This window comes from Panthera onca, chromosome F2 (genome assembly GCF_046562875.1).
Source record: "Panthera onca isolate mPanOnc1 chromosome F2, mPanOnc1 haplotype 2, whole genome shotgun sequence".
Taxonomy (NCBI): domain Eukaryota; kingdom Metazoa; phylum Chordata; class Mammalia; order Carnivora; family Felidae; genus Panthera; species Panthera onca.
In genome coordinates, this window is record NC_138356.1 from 27,982,499 (window position 1) to 28,007,222 (window position 24,724).

Genomic DNA, 24,724 nt, shown 5'->3' on the forward strand with positions numbered 1-24,724 from the left:
GACCTTTGCCTGTGAGAAAGCCATATGGCCTCTACCAAATGCACTCCAAGCGGGGGAACCATTTCTCCCCATGTGGCACATGAATCCCTCAGACCCCATTTCCTGCTTCTGGGGATTCGACCTACTTCCTCCCAAGCTCTGCCAGGCACTGAGTCCCAGAACTTCAGACTCTGTACTCCACTGTTTATGGAATCTTGGTGGTATTGAAACCCTCTCCTTTCTTCACATTAGCGGTTACGGAGAACAAATTTCTTGTTCAGTCTCCTGTGAGTGTTTTCACTCTTTCTCTCCAGCTACTTTTGCAGGAATGCTTTTCTTGCATGATCCCGATGCACTGCACTCTCCCCCCTTACTCTTTCTCTGTTCTCTGCAAAAACAGCTCCCAACCCTCCATGGCTTTTCTCTCCCCCAGTTCACCTCTCTGTACTGCATTCCTGCCGAGTTCTGTGGCTCAAGTACCCAGATTGTTGTGTTAATCCTCAGATCAGTTTCTTAGGTGTTCAAAATGGTTTGGTGCTGACCTAGCTGTGTTTCAGTGACGAGGCAAGCTGAGATCTCTATGCTGTCCCACCATCTTAACTCTTCCCCCTTGAAAATCTGTGTATTAGAAGATTTAAACATCATAGTGTAGTTCTCTATCTGTATCAAGGAAATCCTACAAAATCATAAGCAGAGTGGAGTAAAGCAGATACAAACTCCATTTTGGGAGAAACTAATCCACAGACTACAAAATATTTGTAAGGGCTGCCCAAAGCAACTGAATGCCAGGAGAACCTACCCACAGAGGAAGTGTAAGAAGTTGCTGAGGGACCCATGGCCCAGAATGGGAACCTGCCACCTCAAAGGTGAAGGGTCTCCTCACCTTAAAGGTGACTCCTTATGTGAGAGGAGTCTAATCAGGAAGTATATATCCCTTGTTTACTATAGCCAAAGCAGGAACTGGGGTGAGTACAGGACCCTGGATGGCCAGGAAGTGGAATGAGCCTCGCTTAATTTGAACAAAAGCCAGAAAGGAGGAAGTAGGGAGAAGAGGCACAGAGTTGAAGAAGCCCAATGTCAGAAGATCTCCAAAAGCACTAATGAAAATAAAATACCCTTTCTGAAGGTAAGGGGCCCACTCTAAAGAGCTAGGTCCCATTTTTTTTGAAGTGGTTAGTTAGTATGGTTACTGAGGGAAGCATGGCTGGCAGCAGTAGCCTTCCTGGACCCATATTGTTTTAGAGAAGAATGAGAGGTGTGTCTTGTAATCATGGAGAGGCCTTATTTACATCTGTATCTACAAAGGAGAAGAGAGCTGTTGGTTTGTGTAGCCTGGAAAGGGACTGTGGACCTCTCCTTCTCTGCAGAACCTCTTGTAAATAGCTGTACCAGGAAAACCTAATTCATTCAATGATGAATAATAATAAACCACACAAGGATGCTATGAGAAAAAGGTAGAGGAGAGCACCAAAACTTACCAGTAGATGAGTTATACTCATGGAGCAGATGAATGTTGTATTCAGACCTTTCACTATTAAATAAGAAACTTTAAAGGGTCAGTTATCTCCAGTATCTAAATTTGCTTGTATTTAGTTAAGGTTTTGCATCTATCATCATGAGAGAAGTGAGTTTGTCGTTTTTCTTTCTATCAAATTTTTGTTGCTTTTGTAAACCTAATTGGAAAATTGTTCTTAGTTTTTTTTATTTTTTGAAAGAGTTTTAAAAGATTGATGCTATTTCTTTTTCTTTTTTATTTATTTGTTTAATTATTTTTAATATTATTTATTTATTTTGAGAGACACAGAGAGAGACAGCATGAGCGGGGAGGGATAAAGAGAGAGGGAGAGAGAGAACCTGACAGCACAGAGCTCAGCTCAATGTTATGAACTGTGAGATCATGACCTGAGCTGAAATCAAGAGCCGGCCACTCAACCAGCTGAGCCACCCAGGCACCTAATGCTATTTCTTTCTTAAATGTCTGTAAGAATTCAACAGAGTAAAGGCATCTGGGCCAGAAGTTGTCTTGAGGTTTTTAAATAATAGATTCATTAAAAAAACTTAATGTAAGACTGTTGTGATTTCCTGTTTCTTCTGGTATCCCTTTTGTGGTGTTTGTCAAGGATAGTGTTCATATAACGTGGTCGAATTTATTAGCATAAGGTACATTATAGTACATATCTTCATTTTTCCTCATGTTTATAAGAACTCTATTGTGTACTATTTTCCATTCCTTGGTATTTTGTGTTTTCTTTTTCTCCTTACTAGTCCTGCTTATTACTCTTTTTAAAGAACCATCTTTTGACTTTGCTGATTCAATGTATATTCTTGACTTAAAAAATAAAGACATAATAGAGATAGTTGGGTGTTTCAATAATATGACACAACTAAACCTATTGTAGCACAGGTGCCAGCATTATGCATATAGAAAGATACTTAGAGGTGGCCTTTAAAGATAGGAACAAGATTAAACTCTAATCAATATAGTAATTGCTATAACAGACACAGTTAGATGTTAGATGCATAGAGATTAGAAAAGAGAAAGTAAAAGTAGCATTATTAGATGATATGCCTGGAGAACTCCAGAGAATCAACTGTTAAATGATTATAAACAGTAAGAGAAACCAGTGAAGTAATGAGATATAATGCTCATTATACAGAATTCTGAGATATACAGAAATTACTGAGTCTCATATGTCAAGAAACCCCTTGAAACATAAAAAAGAAGAAAAGACTCTCTATAGAAAAATAACACAAAATAAAAAATATCTAGGAATTATATAGGTATAAGGTATAAGGTATACATTATGCCTTATAAGGTATGAGATTTCCACAAAGAATACTTTAAAAAAACTGAAAAACACAAACACTTCTTTAAATGGAAATATCTCATGTTTTTGGATAGGCAGGTTCAAAAAAATAAAGGTATTAAGTATTAAGTTCCTTAAGTTGTTTATGAATGCAATGTTTAATTTTTTCAGTTAAAATATAGTTTAAAAAAGTTAGACAAGCTGATTCTAAAGTTCATATGGGAAAATGTACATAACAAGAATAACCAGAAAAGATTGAAAAAGAAGCAGCCTAAAGTAGGGTTATCCTCTCAGATATTAAACTAGTATTATATTATAAAGTCTTAACATTTAAAACACTGATACTAACACAAGGATAATCAGAACAGTGGAACAGAAGAGAAAGTTCAGAAATACCCAAATACAAAAGAGAATAATGATAAAAGTGTTACCAGTTCAATGGTGAGAAAAGTCAATAAAGGATACTGAGACAGCTGCATAGCCATGTTAAAAACAAGAAATAAAGTTGAATCCATACATCACACCGTAACTCATTATAAATTCCAAATGAATGAAAGATTTAAAAATTTTAAGTAAAACCATGAAAATTCGGGGGGGCGGGGCAGGGAAACATGGGAAAATTCCATTTACCTTAGTGTGAGGTTGGGTCTTGCTAACAATGACTACAAATCTGGAACTCATAAAAGAAACAAATAAACTATATTTTAAAAATAATTACTAATATCAGAACAGCCTTAGACAAGCTCATAAGATAGCCATATTATAGGGGAGGGCTGAAGCTAGTCTCCTATAAAGAGTTAACTAGAAATTGTTAAAAATAAGACCAGTGACCCAACAGGTAATTTGACTAGGCACATAAATGGTTCACAAAAAAGGCAGTGCAAATGATTCTTAATGATACGAAAAGATGCTCAACTCACTTTTTATAAAAGAAAAGCCAGCTAAAACCAAAGAGAGAAGTATTTTTCACCTCTCCAGTGAGTTAAAAAAAATAGAAGTTTAATAACATACTCTGTTGGAGAAAGCATAGGAAAATAGGGAACTTACCCTGTTAGTGGAGCTTAAATGGATATAACACCTACAGAAGTCAATTTAGCAGTGTTTTTAACAATTACAATTGCATTTTAAAAATCGCATATAATAGAATTACATGAAGTTTATTTTTAAAATTATAAATTTGGGGAGAAAGTCACTTAAGGACTTCTAATAAGGGAACATTTAAAATAACATAGCATTTCCTCAAGTTTTATTTCAGTTATTTTTCATTTTTTATTATTTTTTTAATGTTTATTTATTTTAAGAGAGAGAGTGTGTGTGTGAATGTGAGTTGGGGAGGGACAGGGAGAGAGGGAGAGAGAATGCCAAAGTGGGCCCATGCTCAGCACATAGCCCAATGCAGGGCTACATCTCACTACCCTGAGATCATGACCGGAGTCAAAATCAAAATTAATGCTTAACCAACTAACCCATCCAGGCGCCCCTCAACTAATTAAAAAAATGTTTTGAAATGGGTTTTTCTTTATTTGTGTATAGCCTGAACCACCAAAGAAACCATCTAATTGGAGAAGAAAACATGAAGAATTCATTGCCACCATAAGAGCAGCTAAAGGCCTTGATCAGGCACTTAAAGAGGGTGGAAAACTTCCTCCTCCTCCTCCACCTTCTTATGATCCTGGTATGTGGAATACTGTTGACAGAAATGTTCATATGGAGAGAAAATACTGATCGAATTTTTATAAATTTAAATTGTTATTAAAGTTAATTTATAATTATGGAACTTGAAGCATAATCTTTAAAAGTTTAACTATAAAATAATGCTGATTTTTTCAGACATTTAGGCTTATAAAGACACATCAGTGTTGAACATAGAAATTCATTATCTTTTTATTTCAATACTGTTATTTAAACATAAAGCATTATAATATCATTTGAAACATTATTATAGTCACTTTCAAATGTTAATATACCAGGAAATATTTGAAGATGCTCACTATCAATTGAAATGTAGTCATTTGGTAAGATTCAGATTGTTTTGTTGCCTGATGCCTTTGGTATCTTCTTATCTGGGAAGGAAAAAAAACATACTGTTGTTTCTAAGAGGTACATGTTCATGTAGGGAAACCACCATAAAAATTCATTTACCTAAATTATGCCTTAATTTCATGTATTATTATACTTTCTTCATTAGGTAGATAAAAGTTGCTTATCTGTTGTTACCAAAAGCAAGGTAAGATGCTGGCAACCTCATATAAGATACTGAGATATTGAAACATTTAAAATAACACAATTGACACTTGGACATTGACTATTAGAGTAGTCTGAAGAGGTAGTTATTTTAATATAACAAGTTACCTGCATTAAATTGTGTTTGTATTGTGACTGAGATTTATTTCTCAGTAAAGAAAAGTCTTATAAAATAAGTCGGGGAGATGAAAAGTGCAGCATAGGGAAATAGAGTCAATAATATTGTAATTACATTGTATGCTGACAGATGGTAATTACACTTACTGTGGTGTGAATTGAGTAATGTACAGAATTGTGGAATCACTGTGTTGTACACCTGAAACTAATGTAACATTGTGTCAGCTATACTTCAATAATATATATATATTTTTTAAAAGGAGTCCTGTAGAAAACCTAGATATGATCGTGTTTAACGTTTTATTGTAGTGAAGAGGTTAACAAACTATTTCTATAAAGGGCCAGATCGTATCGTAATGAGGTATATTTTTATCTGTTGGAACTTCGAAGAGAAAATAAAACTGTATAAAGTCAAACTATTTCTTGACAGTTTTATCCTATTATTATCATTATTTATTATTATTATAATTATTATTTTTAGTGAGAGAGAGTGCTAACAGGGAAGAAGGGCAGAGGTGGGGAGAGAGAGAGAATCTCAAGCAGGCTCCATGCTTAGCATGGAGCCCAATGTGGAGCTCAATCCCACGACCTTGGGATGACCTGAGCCAAAATCAAGAGTTGGACACTCAACCAACTGAGCTACCCAGGCGCCCAACAGTTTTACTCTAATTAAAATGAAAAATTTTAACAGATGACCTCAAATTTTAAAATTTATTTTTAATGTAATATGTTATTACTGCTTAATAACTTAGTCTCCAGTATAAAAATATGTATATATTGTGGAAACATATGATATATTATAAAGACAAAGAAGAAATCCTATTTTTCCTCTACTTATTCATTCTTTTGTACTAAGGATTTATGTTTTGGGTTTTGTTCCCCTCAAATAAGATTCTAAGCTGAGAGAAAATCAGAATTTACCATATGCTAGCAGACTTTTTTCTTAAATGTCTTTACCAAGTTTAGTGGTCAGGTTGGGTGGTTATAAGGAAATAACAAGTTTTGTGTATCAAATATTATTGCTTTTGTTACACATATTGAATTACGGTTCACAAAAAACTTATAATTTCTTATGTTTCACTTTAAGAATTATGTTATTATTTTGTTTCTTTTTTCTGTTTTAGATTATATTCAGTGTCCATATTGCCAAAGGAGGTTTAATGAAAATGCAGCTGATAGACATATTAATTTCTGTAAAGAACAGGCAGCACGTATTAGTAACAAAGGCAAATTTTCTACTGATACCAAAGGAAAGGCGACTTCTCGGACACAGGTGAAATGTTCAATTATTTCTACAAATAAGAAAATGACTCAGTTTTACAGTTTTTTGCATATGCTTTACAGAACATTTGACTATAATTTTCTCACCTGCTAAAATTTTTTATTACTGTTCAGGGACTTAGTAAGAAATTTGAGTGTTTAATTGATAACAAGTAATTAAAATTATTAATTTTAAGTGGACTTGAGCTTATAGAGATTTGAAAATACACAGGTTGATAAAGGTATTAGGAAAAAGTAAGAAAACTAGTTAAAAGGTAGGTGAAGGAGATTCAGAGGAACCTAGTGGGGTTAGAAGAGTGAGAAAATGGCAGTAAAAATACACATTTGAAAATTATGTAAGTACTGAATGTTTCCATGTTATATGTGACCATACACATGAGAGAGTGAAATCCTGGGGTCAAGACCAACTGCTATTTTTGAACTTTCAGGCAAGTACATAAGAGCCTTTTTTTCTTCGTCTGTGAAGTAATCTACCTGATTTTTGTGAGAAGCAAATGAAATGGTGTATGTGAAAGCACCTCTAGAGCCATAAACCATGAAAGGATTTTGTTATATGAAATTTGTACAGCACTGTTGTTTTTCATTAAGCATATTATGGCACAAAAACTTTGATAATGGCATACTTTTAAGCAAACTTCATTTTTCACAAAGCTTTCATATACAGTTTATTTTTTACTATATCTTTATGCCTAAAAACATGAGCATTTGGTTTGGAACTGAAAAGTCTATTAGTTAATTTTGAATCATTTCACTTACTTTTCTCAGTATCACTGGCAAGAAAGTAGAAAGCACATCAGCTATTAATAATCACAAAAATATCAGTAATCCTTTTTATACCCTCTCCAAATGCTGCTTCTATTTAAATATATAAACTACTCCTACATTTATTTAAATCTTCCTCTAAGATTTCTCTCGGGGCACCTGGGTGGCTCAGTTGTTTGGGCATTCGACTCTTGATCATGGCTTGAGTCTTGGTCTTAGGGTCATGAGTTCAAGCTTCATGTTGGGCTCTGCTCTGGGCATAGAGCCTACTTGAGGGAAAATAAATACAAGATTCTCTCAAAATGTACTATAATTTCTAAAGATTATTTGTTTTCTTTTCAGACTATCACATTTGTCTTCCTAGTTTATGTGTGAACATAGGTAGCTCTCCTCTAATATGTATGTAAAATATCAGTCTATTTTCTTGCCCTTCTTTTCCCTTTCAAATTTCTCCTTCCATCTGCTACCCTCACAGTTCTTCCTATGCGGTTCCAATTCACAGCCTAGAAAACAGATCTTTTATTTTCACATTTATCTTCTCCCTGCTAGTACTGTAAATCTAATAGGCAGTAAATAATCATGAAATTCATTTTGTTTGTTACTTAGGAATAAAATATGGGATTAAAGGATGCCATTACAATGGGAAACCTTCTTGAGAAAAATCCATATTGAAGTTCTATTAATATTATTGAGAATAGAACATTTCATTATTATTATCATCATTGTGGGGAAAGAACAGTGAAGAAAACTCATTTTGAAGAATTTCCAAAACAGATGTCAAACAACATTTATCTTTGACTTAAGACAGTTAAGACCATTAATATGATTTTTTTCTTTTGTCATAATAATCAGTAAAGGAAATAGAATAGAATGTGTGTGTTCCAACAACTTGGAGGCAATGATTATAAGTGTAAAATCCAGGTAGCTGATAGTTCTCACTTAAAGTGTATCAATTCTGATTCTATGCCCAGTCCTATATAGTCATTTCAGTGTAAGTCCATATTTTTTCATCTTTATTTATTCAAGAAATTTTTATTGAGTACCCTCTCTGAATTAGACACTTTACCAAGTACCTGGTCTACATTAGTAAACTAAATAGAATACTTTTCCTAAAGATGCTTAAAATGAATCCCTATCATATTTAGTAACTATAATCTGGCCCAATTACAGCCCACTTTTTGACCCAGCTCTGATCAAAATAATGATAAAAATACAATGAAGATCTATTTCTAATAGGTAAAAACAATCTTTCTCGTTTAATTTTCCATCATTCTTCTTCATTAGGAATTTTAGCAAATTCTAGCAAATTCATGACATTTTACTTGTTTATTTATGTATTTATAATGTTTATTTTTGAGAGAGAGGCAGAGCGTGAGCAGGGGAGGGGAGGGAGCAGAGAGAGAGAGAGAGAGGGAGACTCAGAATCCGAAGCAGACTCCAGGCTCTGAGCTGTCAGCACAGAACCTGATGTGGGGCTCTAACTCACAAACCATGAGATGCTTAACTGACTGAGCCACCTAGGTGCCTGATCAGGCACTGTGCCTGATCTTTCCCACCCTCCATAATCCAAACCTTCCATCCATCTCAACCGACTTAGTTCCCTACATGCTGTAAAATCTACCCTGATTTGGGTAGATTGGTTTCCCTCACATTTGCATCTATAAAATGGGGATAATATGTACCTACCTCATAACAGTTATCAAGAGCATTCAATGCAATAATGCCTATAGGTGTAATTTCTTCTTTTACTCATAGTTTATCCAAATGGGAGTCATTTACTTCCAGATTTTGGTGTTCCTCTAGATGTTTATTGCTAGTTTGTTGTTGTTGTTGTTGTTGTTGTTGTTGTTTACTTAATTCTTTTATGGTCTGAGAACATACTTGGTAAGATTTTCGTCTTATTGAGATTTATTTTATTGCCTAGCATATGGTCTTTTTGGTGAATGTTTCTACATGTTTCTACAGTCTTCAACTGTGATTGTGACTTTTTCAGTATTACTAATTTGCCAGTTTTTGGTTCAAGTATTTCGAATCTGGCAGCTTCAAACTGTCGGTTGAAGTATTTAGGCATTTACACTCAATATAATTATTGATGTTTGTGGTGAAGTAGTCCATGTTGCTGTCTGTTTTCTATTTTTGTCTTTTTAAAAATATTTTTTAAAGTTTATTTATTTATTTGGCAAGAGAGAGACAGAGAGTGCCAGCAGGGGAGGGATAGAAAGAGAGCAGGGGGAGAGAGAATCCCAAGCAGGTTCCATGCCCTCAGTTCAAAGCCTGGTGCAAGGCTCAGACCCACAAAGTGTGAGATCATTACCTGAGCCAAAACCGAGTCAGATGTTTTAACCCACGGAGCCACCCAGGTGCCCCCCCCCCCCCCTTTATTAAATTTTTCTGGTACTTCTTCCTTACCTCTTTTGTCTTAGTGAAAGACATTTTATTTTCCCTATTGGTTTTTAAGCTATAAATCATCATATTTTTTTAAAATGGTTACTCTGGGAATAACAAAATGCATCTTTAACTTATCCATATCTGTGGATATTTCCATATATCTCTTACCAGTCTTAATTTATTGTTATATGTATGTAACTCTATAGCCTTATAAACCCATCAATATTCCTGATATGTGCTGTATTACAGTGTTCTACTTACACCTTTAAAAGTCATCTGTCTTTTAAAGAAATTAGGAGAATAAAGTAAATATATAGTCATTTATATACGTATACACACATGAATATTTATGCATACATGCATATACTTTTTTTTCTTCTGCCGCCTCATATACATTTTGTATTTAACTTACATACTACTTACTCATATATTATCATTTTCAGATTTCTTCTTGTAACCTTAGTCACCATATAATGTCATTTTCTTTCAACCTGAAGAAGCTTCTTGAGCCTTCCAAGAGTGCAGATATACTAGAAGGCAATTTTCTGGTTTTGGATATCTGAAAAAATGCCTGATTTTGCCTTCATTTCTTTGTTGAGATTCTCTGTGCGTTCATTCACTATTACCATATTTTCCTTTAATTCTTGTGTATGTATTCCTTTACTTTTTGAACGTATTTGTAAGTAAATGTTTTGAAGGTCTTTTAAACTTCTAAATCTAATACACCTGTGCCCATTTAGGTCCATTTTTGTTGACTGTTTTTGCCAAATAAATATGGGTCATGCTTTTCTCCTTCCTTTTCCCTTTTCTTTCATTGCCGCCCCCTTTCCCTTCCCTGTTCCTTTCCCTTTCCTGCAGTTAAACCTAGAATACACAGTTACCAGTTTTCTAGAATTACTTTTGGATGGTTTCCAGTTTCTTAGCATCTTATTTTTTTAAGATACTTTTTAAAAAACTATTATCTATAGGAGAGTTAAACATATGTTTTACGCCCCCACCATTGAGTTTGTAATCTGTTATTATATTTTTAATTTGATTGTTTGATTTGTATTTGATTATTTTTCTAATTTCCTATGTTATTTTGATTATTTCCAATTCCCTCTCTGTATTTCAGAGTTGTCTTTTATTTAAGTGTAGTAAACATAATTGTTTTCTATTATGTATATAATTGTGATATCATTTGATTTTTATGGATATGTTCTTGCTTTTTTTCATTTATGATTTCTTATATCATTATGTACATAATTATTATTGATCATTTGGTGCTTATTGCCCTTAAATTATTCATGAGAATTATTCATGTGAAGAGACTTTTTATTTGTTTCTTCCAGGTATCTAAGAGTACTGCCACTGTGAAGGCACTTTTAAATTATTGGCTTTAGTTTGCCTGACCACCTAGTAATGCAGATTTATACAGCAAATCCATGTGATGGCCAGACTTGTTATAATCTCAAATGGTGTTGGCCTACCACTTTATTTTTTTCTTTCTGTCATTCTGTGCTTATAAAGTGTTTTTTTTATACTTTCCTGAGCATTTTTACTTTTTAGTTGAAAGGTCAATCCAAATAGTGCCTTCTACTATGTTATTAAAAATGAATGCCCTCTATGTTCTTTAAGCTCTTTCCAATTTCAAGAAAAAGTCTTTGTAAACATAAATATTTCACTAAGGAAATTTATTAGATTTGTGATCATATAAAAACACATGAAATAATAAACTAACAAATGCATATTTAATGAATGAGAAAAATATGTATTAAATATAACTATAAAAATAATGTGATTTTGGGGTTTTTTTGTTTTGTTTTTCTGATGACTGAAATGGATTTGTATAAAATGGTTGATAGCCAGAGTCATCCCGAAAACCTTTATTATACCAGTAGAATTTCAGCTAGCCGTAGAATAAAGGGAATACAGCTCAGTAAGGAAGGAGTCAGATTATCTAGGTCAGGGGAACAGCAAGTTACTGAGAGGCAGGCGAATATGGTTTAAACGTGCATTCAGAGTGGTATGAGGATTCAGTAAAGAAACAAACCTGACTAGTTCTGGTCAAAAGTAAAAGGAAATATTATAGGAGATAGATGAGATTAGTCTATGTTCTGGATATCTCAGGAAACCTTGACAAAAAAATTGGGTAAAATAGGAGGCCTAATATAGAGAGGGGAAAAACAGAGCACCTTTTGAAATAAATTTATTTTCTAGTTGTACACCATTAAGTTGATTTCTAATATGTGCATAAAAATATTTACTCCGCAGTATGTAATAGTACCAGAGCTCTTCCCACCCGTGCCCAGCCTAAAGATTTGACTTCTCTGTATGTAATATGCTGTACCAGTTCCCTTTGTCTATGCTAATTGTTTTGTTATTTTTTTTGGTAGCTCACAGAATATGAGTGGCTCACCAGTCCTGTTTCTTAATCCAGTTTTACTGAGCCTATTTTTAGTAGACATGCCTCATATGTTAACAGGTCTTTGTTAGGGCTTGTTTTCCATATTGTTGTTAGCTTTAAAATCTTTCCTAATGCCTTCATTGGTATTTTAGTGGGAGAGACCAATGCTAATCAGATGCCCTTTTAAATACTGGAAACACCTCTTGGGTTTTGAGAGAAACCGTATCTTTATATGGCTTATCTCCAAAGGATCCTAGTCATTTGTTCATTTGAAAGTTATTGAAGGTTTTCTAGGTGTCAAGTGCTTAAAAAAGTTTAATCTCTTGCATAGTAGTGCCAGATGTGCATGGAATGTGTGTGTGTGGGGAGGGGGGAGAGAGACCCTTTTATCAAGATTTATTTTCATTAAAAGGTCACATACTAAATTTTGATGGGTGTAATGTTTGACTTTAAAATTTATGTTTAGCTAGCAATTTTTAGTAGTAGTGCTTCTTAACTTTTATACTGATTATTGGTTATAAAATATGATTTGATTTTTGAAAATTAGGTTTAAAACCAGTTTTCACATGAAGTCCTAAGCAGTCTAAATATGTGTTGGGCTAAATCTCAAGTATAGTAAGCACTTTATAGTTGAAGGGCTAGAACTGAATGGCATGAGTCTTAATTCCTGTTCTGTGATTATGTTGGAGTGTTACTGTGGGAAAGTTCATTTCATTATATTGGAGCAGGTGATCAATAAGATACTTTATTTTTATTTTAATTTTATTTTATTTTTAAATTTTTTTTAATGTTTTATTCATTTTCTGAGAGAGAGAGAGAGAGAGAGAGAGAGCGAGCAGGGAAGGGGCAGAGAGAGAGAGGGACACACAGAACCCAAAGCAGGCTCCACGGCCTAAAATTAATGATATCTCTCTAGAGAGTGGAGAAAAAATAAATACTCTATCTTTTCTCAACCTGTATTCTATTCATCTAACATCTGGTGAGGATAGTGAAGCCAAAATTAGCTCTTTCTCTTTGCATTCAGGAAATCCATAAGGCAGCTATTGTTAAAACTTATCCAAACTTATTTGTAATCTTATGAATTATTATCAGTAGACAATATGGCTGGATTATGTATGTGAAATATAAAACCATGCTCAGGAATATGTAAAAATTTTGACTTTTAAATCTGCACTACTAAGTGAGCATCATTGGGTGTTTCTTTTTCTATTAATATTTGTTTGGCATTTAAAATCTTAACATTGAAGAAATTTTTTCCGTTTGACCTTTTTTTCCCCTGTGAACTGAGTAAAGCTGTTCTTAGTTTATTTTAGCAGTGCAATATCTGAGCCAAACTTTTAGTATGCTAGTTTTGAGAGCAAATGTATTTTGGGAAACCTCTCTCTGAGATGATGTATTTTAATCTGTACTCTCTCGATTTGAGTAATTCAGTACCTAATAAAAAATTGCTCATTTCAGGGTATGGGAGCTTTTGAAATGCTAGTTTACAATCCATAATCAAAAAGTGATGTTGATAAAATATTTTTTCATTATTTTAGTATAAGCCGCCTGCACTTAAAAAGTCAAATTCTCCTGGAACTGCACCATCAGGATCTTCACGATTACCACAACCAAGTGGCACTAGCAAAACTGTTGTAGGTAATGAGCTCCATAAAATAATTTGACTTTTTTTTTTGGGGGGGGGGGTAGAGATGGAAGTTAAGAGAGTGTTCTGTTTTGGGTTATTAAAATAGATTTATAATTTGGAAGAGGTGGAGGATAAGTAATTCTTTGTGGGTAAAAATAAAGTAATTTTCAATAACTTCTACTTAGGATATTTTATAGTACTTTTTTTCCCCACCTTAAATGTCTGTCCTTGATATTTTTACTGATAACATAACCTGTCAGAGTCAACCTGTTTGATCAACCAAGTTCTTTTCTTGATTTTTTAACCACAGTATTTTCCACTCATTTCTATATGTACTGCTCTAAACTTGACAGTTGTCCTAATAGACACATTTAATGGTTTGAAGAAGATATTGATTAACTGAAGTGTACCTTTATTTATACATAAATTGTAATAAAGGAATATGGAAATTTTAAACGAAGGATGTTATATGTTGTTCTCTGGAAATTTCATTTAAAAAAAAAAACATTTTCTTAGTTGATAACTTGTTTTGATTTATTGCCACAAAGATTCATTGTGACTAAAGCATCATTTTCCTTGTCAGATTCTCTGTTTTATGTGATTTTTCTCTTTCACTCTGTTGTTAAAACTAATACCTTTTTTATTACAAGGTGTGCCTTCAGGTAAAGCGTCCTCAGTTAGCAGCTCTTTGGGAAGCAAACTTCAGACCTTATCTCCCTCCCATAAAGGGATAGCAGCTCCTCATGTAGGGTAAGTCAGTTTGAATTTAATTGATTAGTGATATGTGTGTGTGTGTATGTGGATATATATATATCCACACATGTATATATGTATACATGTATACATATGTGTATGTATATGTGTACGTGTGTGTGTATGTATGTATGTATGTATGTAAGTGATGCCAAAGTTTTATGTTTAGATAATTGGCCTTTTTATTAACCTTGATTTTCTTTCTAAATTTCATTTGTCTTTTAATATATTGCTGTTCAGGGGCACATACACTACTGTTCAGTGTCTAAATTAGGATTACCATTTTGCAAAAAAATCTAGTAGCATGTATCAAGAGCCCAAAACACATTCATATATTCAGTTGAATAATTTTACTTCTGGGAATCTAGTCTAAGGAAATCATTTGAAATACAGAAGATTTTTGTAATAACCATTTTTTATTAAAAATTATGTATCAGGCACTGTGCTAGACATTTTTCACATATTTTTATTAAAACCACCCCACCATCATAGGATGAGGGGATCGGAGAAGCAAAGTAATTTGCTTGAAGCCACACAGCTATTAAGAGTTGGAAGCAGGATACCAATTGGAGTCTCTTTGGCTGTAAACATTAGTTTCTTTTCATATGGTTTTATTACAACGTAAAAAAAATAAAATCAAACCACCTAAGTTTCTAGCTTTTGTTTGAATAGAAAATTATGAAAATCTACACAGGGATATTATACCACCATAAACTGTATATAAATTTTAAGGAGATGATTCTATTATTATAGGAGAGGAATGTAGGATATAAACTCCATGTATACTGTGATAGAAGCTATAAAAATGCATGTAGACAAAATATGCTGAAATATTAACAGTGGATGATTATTTTCTATTTAGTAGACTTGTTAAATACTTTTTATCTTTCTACAGTCTTATATACATGGGTTTTAAGAAAGTAGTATAATTAAGCTTTCCACAATTATTTTATGTTAATGTGGGAAAATTTTGTTTGTAACACCACAGATTTTAAACATCCTCCTATCTCAGTAGAAACTCTTTTTCTCTCATTTTGATATATCAGAAAATTAAGGGTTACCACGTGATCATTAGAATGAGAGCTTATGGGGCAGCTGGGTGGCTCAGTTCGTGAATTCTCCGACTTTGGCTCAGGTCATGATCTCACGGTTCGTGAGTTCGATCCCCACGTTGAGCTCTGTGCTGACAGCTCAGAGCCTGGACCCTGCTTCAGATTCTGTGTCTTTCTCTCTACCCCTGCCTGCCTCGCTCACATTCTGTTTCCCTCTCTCTCTCTCAAAAATAAATAAACATTAAAAAATTTCAAAAAAAATAAGAATGAGAGCTTATGTCTATACAGATACTAATAAAGTTGATTTAGAAAATATAACACACATATTTTCAGATATGGGTTCATTTTTGTTTTTAATGTAGGAAATATATAGAGAGTTATCTATAAAGTAAGAGTAACTATCTCCCTCCAACTCCCTAATTTGGACTACATAGAAAGTACAAAGTCTAAATTAAGTTAATGTAAGTATCATTATAGAAAAAGAAAAAGTCAGCTAACAAGATCTGATTAGTTACATGTTTTTTTTCTTTTTATTGTGCTTCCATAAAGAAGACACAGGCTATCCTTAAGAAAGAGACAGGTTATCAGTAGAACAGGTGGTTAAAAAGTAGGAAGTTTGGTTGTAAAAAACGATTTTATGATATTTTTTTTAGTTTCTCTATTGAGTTGACTCAGATAATTTTTAATTAAAGTGTAGACAGTAATATATGCATTTTAACTTTTACAAAGCTTTTTTTACCATATCACAGAACTGCCTTCCATGTTGTGTTATAGTTTCATTTACAGTTGTTCATGAATTAAAAGCTCATATTTTTTTAGTGCCTTTCCTCTCCTACTAGTAATTTTATCTGTTGGCAATATTAAGTTGTCCTGACACCCTACCCTGTATTCTTAATAGGGCATGTTAAACTGGCAGGTGTAATGAAAAGGGGCACTGACTTTGGATTAGAAAGTTAGGCTTCTAGATCCTACTTTACCACTGAATAGCCATATAACTTTGTGCATATCTCCTCTGTGTCACTCAACTGATCTAAGAAACTCTGATCAACATTTATATAATCCTGAGGAGAAAATTTGTTTTTACTAACAATTAGCAAAGACTTTGAGCACAGTAATTTTATAAATTATGCACTGCTTACAATGCCATGAAGATTTAAAATTTCTGGTTGTCTCACATGGTATTAAACTGTCAAACATAACTGTGTAAATGTCAATTGTCCATTTTATATATAGTCCTTACATGTTAGAAGAATGTTTCCAACTACTGCCAGAGAGCTTTGGTGTTTGCTTGTGGCTAGTATGTTACCATATTAACTGGAACGTTACTATATTACTATATTAAGTAGAACCATTCATTGCTACCTGTTTAGTGTCAGAGTTCATTTTTTTTTTGAATTATTGAGTGTATTGTTATTTATTGATTATGTTGATTTATACTTTTCCTTTGCTAGATCGTAAGCTCTCTGGCTAAAGCTCATGTATCTGTCTGTCTTGCTTACAAATGTAACTGTAAAATGTAGTTTAATGCCTGGCATAGAGACACATAATAAATTTTTGGTGAATGAATGAAACAAAAAATGAAATAATAAATTAAATCCCTTATTTGTTAACCTATTGGCACAGCATAGAACCATGGTCCTGATAGTGGTAGGATATTACTTGAAGTTTGTATGGCAATCATTATTTCCATTGACAAAGATGATTCAGGATTGAGTAAAGGTAGAATTAAGACATTTGGTTAGCTACGATGTTCAAGAAATTGAGCACCTTCTGAGGTTAATGAAACAATCATTTCCGTAGCTTGGGATTGTTTAAATAATGTCTTGTGTATATAATCTTGATTGCTACCAGTTTTAATCATGTATAACAGTGATGTGTAATATTTAGTGGATATTGGACTCATACTACAGAAAAATTTTATCTTGGAAAAATTCTCATATATTTGGTAATTAACTTCTAGATAATCTGTGGGTCAGCTGATTTTATCAGATTTTTTTTAAAGCAAAAACTATTCTCAATGGAAAAATGTTCCTTTATTGTAAAAGATGATTATCTTTAATCCCAGGGAATTTTAGAAGTATGATGAAATGCAGAGCTTTTAAATAAATACTGCCACATTTGAATTGTGTCACAGAATGTACAGTCATGCCTTGAGGTTTGTGTTTTCATAGTGGCTAATTACCAGCTTAAGTGGATATTTTAGCCGATAATTTTCAATAGGTAAAATACCAAATATCAAAGACTTAACTTCTTTTCAGTTACTATGAAAAACAGACATTTACTTTGGAGATAGGCTGTTATACATGTAGTGAAACTAGAGCAATGGAATGCATTTAAGGAGCATTTTTTAATAAATTGAATTTGGTTTCCTTTACTTTAATTATATTGATAAAAGTAAGAAACCGATATCTAAATTTTAAGTACATTTTTGTAGAAGTGGAAATAGGCCTTTCTCGTAAGCCAAACTTTTGATATGTGTGAATTGATTTTGTGTGGAACACTGTAAATTTTTATGAATTTCATTGTCATTTATTACTGATCTAGAAATGCCTTAAAAAGCCAGAATTGCAGAGTTTGGCTTCTTATATGGACAACAGTGATTGAGGCTATTGGTTTAGGGAAACTAACTTTGCCCTATGTATAGGATTTGATGAGTTTAGGGTCAAAAATAGAAGTATAACACACTTAAAAACTTGGAGTGCCTCAGAACATCATAACTTTGGGAGTCTACACAGACACAAAATACAACCGGTAATTTTTTTCCCAATATTCTTTAAGAAGTCACCTTTTTATTATACCTACTCTGCTTGCTATAGTGTTAAAAGACTGAGTGTTTTACATATTTCCTGAGTAATTTGCTCTCATGGTATCAATAATAAACAAGGACCTTCTCAAGGTTAATATTTATTTCAAATTAAAACATATTTCAGTAGGTTGGTATCATTGCCAAATATTTCTTAAGATGGGAATTCATACTCAGCTATGAATATTATGAAAAATTGCAAAAGTATTATTCCTTTTTAGGTACACTCCTTATAATTGTGGCAGTTGTATGCAACTGCAGATAGTAATTTTAAATTAAAAAGTCCTGGTCAAAATTACAGTTTAGTGTCTATAGAAATGTATTATTAGCTTGGCAAAAAGTAATGTATACTTGTCTGGGATTATAAGTAATGTAGTGATACCCATCGTAACCCTTTCATATATGGTAAAACTTTAAAAATCATCACTGAGATCTGCTTTTCATTTACATTTTCAAAATCTTAAAATACTGGCATCCTCTCATATATGGAGTTTTTATATTTTAGATCAGGTAGTCTTCTTGAACTATGGCCTGAGAGCCAAATCTTGCCCACAACTGTTTTGTTGGAACATGGCCACACCATGTATTATGTATTGTATTGTCTGTGGCTACTTTCATGCTACAGTAGTGCAGATAGTATTTGTGACAAAGATAGCATAGCCCCTAAGGCCTAGAATACTTACTGGTTGGCCCTTCATAGGAAAAGTTTGCCATTCTGTATTTTAGAATAAGTAAATTATCATAGGGATTAGACATTTATAATTTGAAAGTATGGATTTTAAGGATTCTTTATTCCCAAAGTTAGAACTTTTTTTTTTTTTTTCGGTCATGTGGAATATCTGGAAACTTTGACCATTGATTAGAGGTCCATGGAACCAAAAGATTTTTTAACTTTTACTAACCTAGCACATTTGTGTGCTTGTATTGAAAGAACAGTGAGAAATTGAAAATATACTTTCATGTTGACTCTGATGAAATCTAAGTGCCAATTTAAGGGCATATCCTTGAATTTCATGTGGGATTGAAACCGTATGTTATGTGTATCAGGTTGCTTAGTCTGCACTAGATGTATGCTATGTGTGTGTGCTTAGTTGACTTCAAAATATGATCTTCTGCTTTCCTTAGCAGTAGCAAGACTATTTCTACTGCTGAATGGATTAGTTTATTTCTGCCTTAATTTCTTTTAGTCCTTGGGTATATAATTGACATCACCAGTTGGAACCTTTAAAAGAAAAATAGCATAGAAGCACTCTAAAAACATTGATACTGATAGTTCCATAATGGATTAGTATCAGATTGAAATTATATTGCTCAAACTTTGTGAATAATCTAAAAATACCTAATAGATAATTTGTTTTACTTTCCCCAGATTTATTCTCAAAGTAACCCCGGGTGTATAAATTCAGTGTTAACATCAATCAAGGTGAATTTTTTTCATAGCTTTGAACATCTAATGCCCCTGAGGTCAGAACAAAACATTAAATAGACACAGGCTTCTAGGTTCCTAAACTCATTTTATTTGCTTCCTTAAGTCATTTGCTGATGATTTGCACAACCAAGAAAGATAAAGAGAAGAAACTTCAACCAAAGAGCAATCTGCTGGGGTGAACCCTTTAAATTCCTTTTGAAAACATGTTACTACTTTTGCAAGATTTTAATTTATTTCCAAATATCCCTTCATCTTGTTGCTGCTTTGACTTATCTTTAGTGCTGTTGGAGGTTGAAAAACAGAATGAAGGGATTTGATATAAAAAGAAATGTGAGTAGAGAAGTGTTCATGCTCAGTAAAATAAATACACAGATGGTACACGAGAAATCATCTGTTATATCTTATGATCTGGATTAGTTTAGGGAAAGATTTAACTATTTGAAAGGTCTTCTTTCATAAACTAATAATTTTTAAATTTACATAATAGCCTCAATGTCGATTTTTTTTAAAGGTTTATTTATATTTAGAGAGAGGGAGAGAGAGAATCCCAAGCAGGCTCGATGTTGTAGGCTCGATGTTGTCAGCACAGAGCCCGGCACTGGCCTTAACTCATGAACCATGAGATCATGACCTGAACCAAACTCAAGAGTCAGATGCTTAACCAACTGAGCGACCCAGGTGCCCCCCAGTGTTGATTATTATTGCATGGCCAAAAAATATATGTAATCGAGATTTTATATATAAAAATATATTTAATATATAAAATTTACATATAAATAAATTTATAAAAATACTATAGTTTATAAAGTAAGTACATTATATATAAATTTTTATGTGTGGTATATATATAATCTTGATTACATTATGGGGATTTATAAATTTTGTTTTTGTTTGCTTATACCTTGATAACATAGCATAACAATAGCAAGTTATACAAGAGCATAAGTTTAAGTGAACTGAGTTTAGGAATAACATTTGCTGGGGCACCTGGGTGGCTCAGTTGGATAAGTGTCCAACTCTTGATTTTGCCTCCGGTCATGATCTGACAGTTCATAGGATCAAGCCCCGTGTCAGGCTTTGCACTGACAGTGCAGAGTGTGCTTGGGATTTTCTCCCTCCCGCTCTCTCTGCCTCTCCCCTGTGTTCTCTTTCTTTCTCTCTCTCTCTCTCTCCCAAAATAAATAAATAAACTTAAAAAAAAGAATTACATTTACTGACATTCAGCTGAAGTAATACTTGAATTGTGTCTGTGTGTGTATATGTATATACATAAACATATACATAGGTAGATAGGTCAACTGAGTTAAAATTTATGACACAGGTATATGGGCCACGAAACAAATCCTTATTGGAAACTGACATTCAATTAGATTTTCAAAATCTGAAAATACTGGTTAATTCTCATATATGAAAAATTTATAATACATTAGATAATTACCTTTAGATTTTATTAGATTTTATACATCTCCTTTATCAAATTGAACTTTGTTGTGTCATATGTCAGATTTGAATAGTTCTTAACCTATTAGAAAAATTTGGTTTAAAAATGTAGTTTAAAATTTTCTAAATCTTAATTTCAGTAATTTCTGTGAAAGAAAATAAGATCTTTCATTCTTTATTCCGAAGACACAGATATCTTTTGTAAAATAACCACTATTTGTAACACTAAAGTTTTGATACTTGTTAAGCAATTCAAAGAAAAATCTGATTTTTACTAAGTTTTTACTGACATTTACTAAATAGTAAAATTAATAATCTTTTACAGATGAAACCTAATTTTAATCTCAAACATTTTAGAAATTATGTAAAATATATATATTTAATGAAGGTATTTTTTAAGAAGTTTTTTGAGTATAGTTGACACATAGTGTCACATTAGTTTCAGGTGTACAACATAGTGATTCAACTTCTCTATATGTTAGGCTGTGCTCACCACAGATGTAGCTACCATCTGTCACCATTCAACACAATATTGACTATATTCCTGAAGCTGTGCCTTTTATTCTTGTGACTTATTCATTCCATAACTGGAAGCCTGTATCTCCCACTCCCCTTCACCCATTTGCCCTTTTTCCCACCTCCAACCCCCCTGGCAACCATCAGTTCTTCTCTGTATTTATAGATTTGATTCTGCTCTTTGTGTGTTTATTCATTTGATTTTTAGATTCCACATATGAGTAAAATCATATGGTATTTGTCTTTTTTAGTGTGACTTACTTCATTTAGCATAATGCACTCTAGGTCCATCTGTGTTGTCTCAAATGTTGCAGGCTTATCCTTTTTGTGGCTAGGTAATATTCCTATGTGCACGTGTGTGTGTGTGTGTGTACCCCACATCTTATTGAAGGCATTTTTTAAAAAACTTTAGAGTGTTTTAAATATTGTGATGTAAACACCTAATATAAGCACCACCACCTGCAAAGCATTAATACCAACTTTCACAGCGAAATATCTGCTATGTACAGGATACTAAAAAAACATTAAAATGTATAAAATGTGTCCCTCTATAGAGACCTTTATAATCAAGAGCAATGAACGGATTCTTTTTAGACACTAAATTCTGTACAAACAAGATCAGTTTTGTTTCATTTACCAGGATATCCCCAGAATGTAGCATAGTGCCTGATACATAGTAGGTGCTCAGGATTTGTAGAGTCAGTAAATGGAAGATTAAGTGGAGTAAACAAGCATCTCTTAAAGAGTATCCTTTTTAAGTTAATGAGCAGTGATGTGTTATTCAGTAGTCACTTTCCTATTTTAATTTTTCCTGCTCCCTACCATGAATGGATATTGGTTGGTGATAGTATGTAGGATTTAATTATTTGGTTGATGTAAAACAATGACATTTCAACAAACCTGCAGTCTTCCATATTTTCCTCCAGATGGAGCTCCTTTATACTTTTGGTTAAAAAAAAATAGGAAACTTCAGATGACATGGCCACTTAACATTTCTACACGTGATATTTCAGAATTGCCATCCATTTTTTTTCCCACTATATTATGCTTTACCTTTCTCTGTATAAATTTTAGAAATAATCATTCTTTGTTAGAAAGTCAGGGGTAAAGATATATGTAATTTATTTGATTCCTTTATATTTGGAATTTTAAAATGCAGAGGAAATTATAAAATAATAAAGAAGAAAAAACAACTTACTATGAAATCAGGAAACATGGAAATTAGATTATTTGTGAACTCCATAAGAACAAACATCGAATCAGTCTTATTTACCAGAATAATAACTTTTCTAGCTTTACAAGTTTTATTTGAAATGGCCATTGTCCTTCTTAACTTGCTTTATTGATTCCATTGCCCTGCTATATAAAAATGTGGCATTTTTTGGATGTTCCTCAAAATTGGCAGGGTGGTCTGCCTCGTCAGAATTTCCTATCTAATAGTAGACTTTGTATGAACTGAGGATTCTTTTTGATAGTCCTTACCCTGGCAGTCTGATAATTTAGAGCTTGGTGGGTAGATTTCTGATGAATAAGAATAATGTTAAAAATATTTTCTTAATATAAAGAAACAAACAGTAGCAATCTCCTTATGGGTACACCTTTATATATTTTAATAGTAAGATGGACAAGTTAGGCCCTCCACTTCGAACTGGAAGACATGTGCAAAGGTTGTATGACAGTGATACAAAATCAGACAGTGCCATCAAAAGACATGAGTTATTACCCATTTACAAGTAAGTATTTGTAACTCAGTTTGGTTAATCTTTTTCAGATATTTCCTTAAAGGCTTTATGTAATTGAATATTATAAACTTATACATTCCTATACTTAAAAAATCTTTCTTTAATCATTTGTAAGCCTAGAAGTGCTAAATAATCTTCTAGGATTTAAAACACTGATGTTAGATGAGCATTTCTGTTCTACATAAAGCTGGTTTTAGCATACATTTGTTTACATTAAATTTTAACTTTTAGAGGACTGAAATAGCCACCTTCAATAATTGTTATTTTTATGAAACTTTTTTTTAGGAGCAATATTTTTAAAAAGAAGAGAATAGGGGATATTATGCCCTACATAATATGTAATATTCCTGTATTATTTTTTAGTTAGATAATGAATTATTATAAAAAGGCAGAAAAAAGATTTTAGAAAACATTTGGTCCAGGAATTCTCATCCTTTTGGTTACATGGTTACAAATAACATATGAAACTGGGAAAGGATAAGACACTGCCAGGTACACTCCCCTCTCTATACTTGCCTAGAAAGCGGAGAAGAGTGGCAAGTGCCGATGGCAGTCATCTTGGAACTCTTCCACATAAGTCTTCAGGGTTTTCTAGTTTGGGCTCCAACTCCCAAGTCTAGCCCTCTCATTTTAAAATGATGAAATTAGAATCTGATAAATTACTTATTAAAGTTGAAATGTGTATTATTCATCAGAATTCACTTACTTAACTTTTAAACCGATGCCTGCTACAGCATTCTCTTACCATGTATGAAAAGTAAGAATAAATTTAACTAAATGTAAAATAAAGTAAAATAAAGATGGGAGAAGTCTTTGAGATATTAGCAGCAACCATGTGTTCTTTTTTTAAAATTTTTTTTTAATGTTTATTTATTTTTGAGAGAGAGAGCGAGAGTGCATGAGCAGGGGAGGGACAGAGAGAGAGGGAGACATAGAATCTGAAGCAGGCTCCAGGCTCTGAGCTGTCGGCACAGAGCCCAATGTGAGGCTCAAACTCACAAACAGTGAGATCGTGACCTGGGCCAAAGTCCGACGCTTAACCACTGAGCCACCCAGGCGCCCCCCATGTGTTCTTTTTAAGTAGTTAGTGATCAATCCTAGAAGGAAGAATTTGTGCCCTGAGCCATTTTCTTAGTACTCCTGTTGCTCTCTATTTGCTCTGAAGTGTATCTCAAAGAAACAGTGACTGGCGGCAAGGTAAAGTAAGTATAATTCCAAAATTAAACTTTCTTTATTATTGTGTGACCTAGGTCAAGCAGATTACAGATACAGAATAAGGGTAGCACTTTTCAAACTCTGGCCAGGAGCAAAAGTGTGCTGACCATGTGGGACTGGGGCAGCATGTTTTAAGTACTGATCAAGACTGTTTTTCCCAATCTCCTAAGAATGGTTCTTGAT

At 33.2% G+C, this 24,724-nt stretch overlaps 1 protein-coding gene across 2 annotated transcripts in view; it reads left to right on the plus strand.

Moving 5' to 3' along the window:
* ZC2HC1A (zinc finger C2HC-type containing 1A) overlaps positions 1-24,724 on the plus strand; it is a 49,531-nt gene that overhangs the window by 15,417 nt on the left and 9,390 nt on the right. The window contains exons 4-8 of one of the 2 annotated variants that reach the window (XM_060610764.2): positions 4,320-4,461; positions 6,272-6,420; positions 13,503-13,602; positions 14,242-14,341; positions 23,201-23,317. In XM_060610764.2, the coding sequence (XP_060466747.1) occupies positions 4,320-4,461; positions 6,272-6,420; positions 13,503-13,602; positions 14,242-14,341; positions 23,201-23,317 (608 nt within the window). The remainder of the gene's footprint in view (positions 1-4,319; positions 4,462-6,271; positions 6,421-13,502; positions 13,603-14,241; positions 14,342-23,200; positions 23,318-24,724) is intronic. The other variant, XM_060610763.2, reaches the window with a different exon arrangement.